Source organism: Oncorhynchus mykiss, chromosome 8, assembly GCF_013265735.2.
Source record: "Oncorhynchus mykiss isolate Arlee chromosome 8, USDA_OmykA_1.1, whole genome shotgun sequence".
In the NCBI taxonomy this organism is placed as follows: Eukaryota; Metazoa; Chordata; class Actinopteri; order Salmoniformes; family Salmonidae; genus Oncorhynchus; species Oncorhynchus mykiss.
In genome coordinates, this window is record NC_048572.1 from 43597282 (window position 1) to 43605567 (window position 8286).

The 8286-nt window shown below is 40.5% G+C and overlaps 1 protein-coding gene across 2 annotated transcripts; it reads right to left on the bottom strand.

The window, feature by feature from the left end:
* Nucleotides 1–2472: 2472 nt before the first annotated feature.
* Nucleotides 2473–5024, bottom strand: mycb (MYC proto-oncogene, bHLH transcription factor b). Of its 2 annotated transcripts, none has more exons than XM_021612593.2 (3): nucleotides 4865–5024; nucleotides 3779–4436; nucleotides 2473–3303 (listed from the first exon to the last, which is right to left on the bottom strand). In XM_021612593.2, exons 2-3 carry the CDS (start codon nucleotides 4425–4427, stop codon nucleotides 2768–2770), a joined length of 1185 nt encoding a protein of 394 aa, XP_021468268.1. In that variant the 5' UTR covers nucleotides 4428–4436; nucleotides 4865–5024; the 3' UTR covers nucleotides 2473–2767. The 2 variants fall into 2 exon arrangements, with proteins under 2 accessions (XP_021468268.1, XP_021468266.2); XM_021612591.2 differs by having other exon boundaries at nucleotides 2473–3309.
* Nucleotides 5025–8286: the final 3262 nt, after the last annotated feature.

Consider the following 8286-nt stretch of genomic DNA (forward strand, 5'->3'; position numbering starts at 1 on the left):
TATAATCCAGACAAAGACAGTATGTGTGGCTTTTAAAAATGAGAAATGGCGCTAGGGGAGACACTTGACTAAAACAGGATCATGACTCAGCCTTTCAGCGTTTTCAGACATTCCTGAGTTCTCGTGACAGTCTGAGAAGTAGGACAAGCACCTGACGTAAGGATAAATCATCTCCAAAACATTGCCAGCTGGGGAGGAATAGCAGAGACATTGGGACTGAGGAATGAGAGAAGGGGAAGAGGAGGGGTGTCAAACTACTGCCAGATAAGATTTCCCATTCAAACTGCCAAGTATACAGTTCAAATGAATGTATATTGAACAAAAATATAAACGCAACATGCAACAATTCTAAAGATTTTGCTGAGTTACAGTTGATATAAAGAAATCAGTCAATTGAAATAAATTCATTAGGCCCTAATCTATGGATTTCACATGACTGGGCAGGGGCGCAGCCATGGTTGGGCCACAAATGGGCTAACAGGGATGTAGACAAAGGTGCACAAAATTGAGAAATAAGCTTTTGGTACATATGGAACATTTCTGGAATCTTTTATTTCAGCTCATGAAACATGGTGTACTTTACATGTTGTGTTAATATTTTTGTTCAGTTTAGTTTGCTTTACAAAATAATTTGTAGCGTACATGTCATTCAAGATTCTAAACTGAAAGACACAGTGATTAACTAAAATGACTTGAGTGAACTTGGTTCCCCTCCCCCCTTGCGATACACTGCCTTATTTTCCCCACATGGACTACAGAGGGGCAGGGCAGCTTGTGTTCATGCATTTGCCCATAAAAGCCTGCACCGTCTACAATTTTAGCCGTCTTATGCCACGATTTTGCCGTCCTTGACAAAATTACCAGTGTAGACAAATTCTTAGGTCATAAATGATTGTCGGATGTCTTGGCTTGTTCAGTGTGACAGGAGCCGTGTGAATACCCATACTTGCGTCCTAAATAGTAGGCTGTTTGAGAATGCTAAAAAAGTTTAAGAGTATGCAACATTTCGAAAATCAAGTATACTTTAAATGCCCGGATGCCATACTCATTTAGGCTTTGACAACAGCTGATCATTAGATACGGGGATGTGCTACCGATACCAACCAGTAGCGGCAAATAATGCATTTTTTAAAAAAACTACTATGGTTTAAACGCCAGGATGTTACACCCATTTCAGCTCGTCATCTTGTAGAATTCGATGCACACTTTTCCACAATGCATTGGAAGAGGTGGGCTGAGGGACTAGTTCAAGTAGCCAAACAAAACCAGGCTACTTATTTGGGAAGATGCTGAATAGCAAAGCTTCTGCGGTGGTGTTCAAATGTAGGCTAATGTAGTTTTTGTTCTCCTTAAAATGACCACTAGTATTGCATCGTTGGCTACATCTTTACCCAAAGTGGCCCTCTGGGTCATTGAAGTGTTTTTTTGTTCTCGTAGCCTTCATCAGCACAGGGGAGCTGTGTTATTGATGTCAAGTTAATCAGACCTTTTGATTTGAACATATGGATTGGTTTAGATTTGTAGGCTAGGCTACCTATTTCATTTATGGAGCAAGCCTTAGCTGTCATTCTGATCTTGTTCCCAATGATCGGTGCTTTAGTTGTTTCGATTCAGCAGATCTGAATTTGCTATGCACCCAACTCTACGTTTTTCTGTGCAATACCCTTATGAGTTGAACAGTTGGTGTGTACTAGGCAGTACTAGAAACCAAAGTACACAGCACTTCGGTTTCTAAATATGTTGAATTCAATTAATGTATTCAGTTCTTTTAAAATAGGATAGATGGGTTATATGCACTACAGTATAGGTAGAATGTGATAGGAATACTGAGTAGGCCTATAACTGCATATCTATTCAGTTTAAATTAATCAAGTTAGAAATTAGCTATTGTCAAGCTGGTAAATGTGATGCAGGGCTGTTGAATTTGGCACACTTTTTACCAAATGGTACGTGCTAAAAAATATGCGACGATGAGTACATAGTATGCAATACGCCAATTCAGACACGGCAAGGGTCTTGGTTTGTTGATTAATTATCACTACGTGTAGTCATAGGCGCTGACAATGTTCTGACAGAAATGTTGAGCCTTCACTGTACAGTGTGGCTGGTGTTACAAGATGATCCCTGTGACTGACCAATAGGAACACAACCGGAAATGACGCCATGCAGGTTTCTCAAACCAACAGACACTCGTAAACCTATGTTCGATCAGGAAACCGGGCGGTCAGAGTGATATGTAATGAACATTAAAGACAGTGACATACAGTGTGGGACAGCCTTAAGCACATGGCTGTGTGCAGTAAACATGTACAGTGAAATGGAGATTTGACATTGAATTAAAAGGGTTGTTGAAAGGCCAGCTAGCATGAGGCTGCTAGGACTGTGTGGTCAGAGTAAACAGGCTAGCCATGCTCATGACTATCTAATAAAAATTAAGTTCTAATTTCAAGGTAGGACACGTGACTCCAGTCATACATGATTTATAAAAATGTATTTGTGAGATCAATACATTTGAGAATTATGTACAAAACATACAAAAGCATTAAGTTAAGGTAGACAACTGTGCAGAACCTCTTATCAATAAAAATGAAACACTTAAATAAGAAATTGATAACCCCTATAAAGTTCAAGTGAGGCAGTGAAAGAAAATAATTCTGATTCCTGCCCAGGTGTCTGGCCGATACCTGTGATAAGTCATTTTTGCATTTGCATGCACCACCACTCTACAAGTTACTTTAGGCATAAAAAGATGGCATCCTTTCATAAATTAAACTTGCTGAGAGTTCCTCAGCTGCTCTAGTCTGCTTTTCAACTGTTCACTCTTTTTCCTCAACTGCTCTTTCAACAATAACAGTTTCTGCTCGTCCGTTTGCATACTGAAAATGCACTCTGTCGCCTTTTTGAGTATGACAACTTTGGCTGCCTTCTCATTGTTCGCCACGTCCGGGATCTCATCCCGTAATGCGAAAAAGCTCAACTTGAGCTCGTTTCGCCTTTGCCTCTCCAGCACATTGTGAGTCCTCCGTTTGTCATTATCCTCAGAGTCTGACGTTCTGGGACTCGAGCACTTGCGGTTGTTGCTGATTTGCTTGAGTACTCTCCCACTGCTCTCAAACTTAATCCTCTTGATGGGCTGCTCGCTCCTTGTCGACGGGTGAGCGGCGTAGTTGTGTTGGTGGATGTTGACGTGACACCTTTTCAGGACAAGGGGGCAGAGGTGTGTGCTACTAGACATGTGCAAGTCTGACCTCCTTACAGACTTTCTCTTTTCCACTGTCACCACGTCAATCTCTTCTTCCTCCTCTTCCTCTGTGAAAAAAAGTAAGCATTTATTATCCATGTGGACTATATATCACCACATCCATTTGACGACTTTGGCTCCCTGCCCCTCAATGGTAGAGTTCGTTTTCATGGCCCAGTTCCCCGGGTGGGCGGAGTTTGCTAATTTTAGACCATTCCATTGGTCTTTAACTGAAATCTCCACCCACCCTGTAACACAAAACTCCACCATTCTGCTGAGCATTGCTGCACAAGGTAGGTGCAACGGCCAACTCCCCACCCTTGGAAATTGAGGGAGACAGCTCCTTAAGCAAAAACTAGTGACATGGCAAACCCCATGCTCCACTTAAAAGCAGTACTCGCATAGTAGTGTATTAAGACAAATCACAATTCTGATGTATGCATGCTATCACAACATGAGTAATATCTTTCTGCAAAAGATATGCAGTCCAGCTATGAATAATTAATTACAGCATTAACATGTGGCGCTAATACACACCTGAATCGCTATCGCTGCTGCTACCACTGTTCGGTGGGGTATCCAAAGGCAATGCCATGGCACACGCTGTAGTCGTTTTTGTGTGTTTAGGGTTCTCGGCAACCGGGTAAGGGAACACCACAGAAGGGTCAATGCATTCCGATGCGGAGTTATTCAGGTCTTGCAGGTAATTCAAGTTTAGATTCGTGCTGGTTACTGCGCTAGCTTCCCCGGCCACGCTAGAGTCCCTTCTCGCTTGCAGCGTTGCTAGTCTCTCGGACACTACTTTCTCCAGTTTAGCAGCAGCCGAAAAACTGCTCCACATACAGTCCCGGATAATGATAGATTTGAGAAAAGACTGGGAGTAGTCCGCGTCACAAATGAAACTATGGTTCACCACGTCATCCCCGAGAAATTCCGTGACCATCTCCAGCTGGTCTGCAGTCGAAGGGAAGAGGCTTGATAGAGAGGGTCGCCGGCTGGGAGAAAGCGGTGGTGTCGGCAGCAGTTCGAATTTCTTCCATATATCCTCGCTTGGAGCAGGGGGTTGGAGTTGGCTGTGTTGCCGGTGATAGAAATTATCCTCCTCAATGTCGAAGTAAAAGTAGGGCTGGACCGAGTCATAGTCGTAGTCATAGTTTTTACTGGCCATGTTTGAATTCAGCGGCATTGTGACTGCCTGTAATAAATGGGAGAAAAGAAAGGAGTCACGTTCGTTAGATCTGCGTCAGAACCTTAGCTATCAGTTCATTTAAATGCCCGTCTCCAGCCTTGGATGTTGGGAAATCATTCAACAATTATTGTATTGCAAAATCCATACATTTAAATCTCAACTTGGATTAACCGATTTCAAGAGTTCAGCAAGAACTAACGTTGGTTAACTAGGAAACTAACCCAATGCATCCCAAAGGAGCAGCTGTCAGTAAAAAAGTCGTTCGCAGTTTTACAATCCAGCTCGACACATTACAATTTACAGTGAGAAGCCATATTAGCCGAGAGATAGCTAGAAAAGTCTAGCATTTTACTAAGACGTCAAATTTCCATTTATTGACCAGTTTGTACAAGCTGTCAAAAACAAACATTAAAAGGAATAAGGCATATTTTTACCGTAGCAGTGACAGCACAAACAAAATACTTGTTCGTTGAGAAAGCAGGCGAAATAAAAGAGCCGAAGTCAACACCGTTGTTGTAAAGTCCTTTGAGCCCAGTGCTGCGTGTGTCTATCACCACCCTACTGACTGCAAGATTAACAACAGCTGCTCCCGCGGCTTTTAATACTACGGATTTGGTTTCTCACTCCGCCAAACCACACTGCTCTTTCCCGCCAAATGCACATTGCGTAGTAACATAAACACTAAATATGGGGATTATTTTGCACAATAGAAATTATCCCTCAACTTGATACAATTGAGGTATGTGTTTGATTTAATATAAGGGTGGAGACTTTTAGCCGAATGGCGCTGCTATTTGGGGGAACTATTTTCCAGGGCGGAATCATACATAGTGTGAGTTTGTGGAGGGGCGTGTCCGTAGTAAAGCGTAGCTCCACAGACCAGACAGAAGAATGGTAGTAAATGATGCAGGGGCTGTTCCGGGAAAATTCGCTCACAGTTCTACGCAGACATCTTTCAGCCAAGTGTGGACCTCCAAATTCCATTTAAGTTGAATGGAGTCGGTGTTTATTTTGATATTTATGTTGAGTCTAAGCGTTTTTTGTACACGCCATGCATTTGAAAGGGAGTTTTAACAATATGGGCTACACCATAGTATTTTGTTTGAATGGATGAACTGAATAAATAACCTTGTGTAGATACAAGAAACCACGTTAATATGTGTCAGCTGGCTCAAGTAAGGGCATCATGGTGCACTGTTTATTTGTCACAAAACTTCACTCATGGCTTCCTTCACCCTAGCTAGTAGCCTACATGTAGAGAACCAATGATGAAATGTCAAAGATGAACGATTGCGTTGAATGTCAAAACGTCATGCCTTTGCAATGGGTGCAAGCCACTGTGAGATTTGAAGACTGCAATATGCATTCTTGAAACATGATATTTTATCTGCATATACTATAGGCTGTATTCATAGAATAAATGGAATGGTTCACATTCATAGACGAGAATGAATCAAACTTAATGTAATATAATGTTTGTAGGGCTAATTCAGTTGCTGTATATTTTGAATACTTGTTGTAATTGTACTACATTGTCGTTTTTTTAAGTAAAAGACAACATAATGCACATTCCTGTCAGCATCAGTGGCTTACGAGGAATTTTGCTGAATAATATGATAACCTTGACGATTATGCGGTGTGCCCACGCCTAGTAACAGTGCACTGAGAGAAATGAACTATTGTGCAATTGCTCCCTCAGTTGGTGAAAAGTGATATCCCCAATTTCGCAAGTTGTGAGGAGATTGGCTTAGTGCAGTAAATCAGGGACAAATTACACAAACAGACATACGCTACATAAATACAGACATTGGCTAAGTGCAGCACTACTGCCTTCCTTCCGAAGCACTGCCTCCAGATCTAGATTTCCTACTACCAGGGGTGCAACTTTGGTTTTAGAAGTGGGCGGGACATAACCTGGCAGGGGTCCTCCCTTTTTTGGGACTCTACAACTAATTTCCTGCATTTCTATTAGGGCTGTCCCGACCAAATACAAAAAATCTTGCTTCACCAAGAGCAGTCTTTTCTTTTCGACCAATCGATTGGTCAACATTTTTAAACATATATTTTTTCATATATAGACACACCCTATGTGCTTTAATAAAAGGAACTGAAGGAACTCAGTTCTTAAATAATGAAGTTATTAAACAATGAAGACACACAAATTACTCAAAAGGGAGCCAGAGATCAGGATAGCCTAACCAGAAAAAAAAAATCCTGTTCTTGACCTTCCTCCCGCTGCTGCTGTCCTTCACAGATTCTGCCGCTATGCTCCTGAAGTTGCTGGTAATAGGCTACACCAGCCAGTGGCCGGCAACCTTTTCCATTTAGAGTGCCAATTTATCTTACCTTTTCTACCAATCTGAGTGCCAGTTATGATTTTCATATGCACATTTTTGTGGAACAATTTAATTTATAATAGACTTTGTATCTCAAAATCATTGTCTGTGGTTAATATACATTCTATCTAAATGAAAATTACACAAATCTAAAAGTAACTTTTATTTCCAACTATGTAATTAATAACCAACATTTTGAGGGCCTATTGTCATTCTCAATTGATTCTAAAAACAGACTTTGTTTACTTGCTGTTTGAGGTGAAAAAAATAATACTTTGAGAAGCTCTACAGCTCATTAGTGGTGGTGAGTTAAGACAATCAGACATCCCCAGATTGGCACATTTGTGACCGACCTGCTCAAATCGGTCTTATGAAAGAAAATTTGAAATTGTGTTTTTACAATTAGATAAAAGTAGAGACTCAGAGCTACAAAATGGTATATCATACACTACAGTTGAGGAACAATAGGCAAGTAATATTTATTTGAAAGTTGATAAACTTGTAAACTCACTTTTGAGAAAATGGCCTTTGAATGTTTTGGTACTACTACTGGAGAGCCCTCCTTTGTCTACACCCATTCAGCATCATTCACACCCTCTTAAACTTTAGCCCCACCAATCTCTTTAACGGTTGATCCGAGCGTTCTGTACTAACAACAGCAGTCAATACCTTTATTATACACCGATTCAAAATAGCTATTGATAACAAATGTGTATTTTGTTCTTGTGACCAGGAGCGTTTATTTTGGGACAGTTCTTATGTCATAAGATTTTGTAATGAGTTAGACATTTTTATTTTAAAATAAACTACTATTAATGTTAGTTTGAAAGACTCTGATATTATGTTTTATTTTGATCCAAATTATATGGACCCTGATTTAACGTTCATTGTTCATTTGTCATGGCAGATTCTTTATCCATAAAATGAAGTGGGCAGAGAACAAACCCCTCTTCACATTGTTTAGGATAGAATTTAAATATTATTTTGAAATTATAATTAAGTGTGAAAATAAAAAAGCAATAGGTACCATAAAACTTGAAAATGTATCTTAATATGTAATACCCCTGTTAGGTTTATGTACTTGTTTTTGTATTTGTTTTGTTCATAATTATAATAAAAAAATAAAAAAGCAGTCATGCAAGCTAACTTGCTAGCTACTTCCAGACACAAATGAGAGAACAGCTTACTGAACATTACTCGCCTAGGCTGTTACGTTATCCAGAGCGCTGGTGACTGTGCTGTCGGATTGTCCGTTCATAAAATTCAGAGTGTTTTACTCTCAGATCAATCAAGCGCACACTGGACGTTCTGACCTCACAACGGCAGTCAAGCACCCAAGCTAAAGTTAGCTAGCTTGCTAGCTGCTTCCAGACACATCATGAGAGAACACTCATCCTAGCAGAGCTAGTTAGGCTGTTTTCATGTTATCCAGAACGTTGGCGACTGTAAATGTGCTGCTGGCAACAATTTTATTATGCTTTTTGGCCAACGTTTACTGACACCGGCCATATTCAACAGGT

Coding starts and splice junctions, on each gene's coding strand:
- mycb (XM_021612591.2), bottom strand. CDS start 4,427: ATGCCGCTGAATTCAAACATGGCCAGTAAAAACTATGACTACGACTAT. Junction 3,310..3,778: donor CAGCAGCGATAGCGATTCAG/GTGTGTATTAGC, acceptor TTTTTTTCACAG/AGGAAGAGGAGGAAGAAGAG.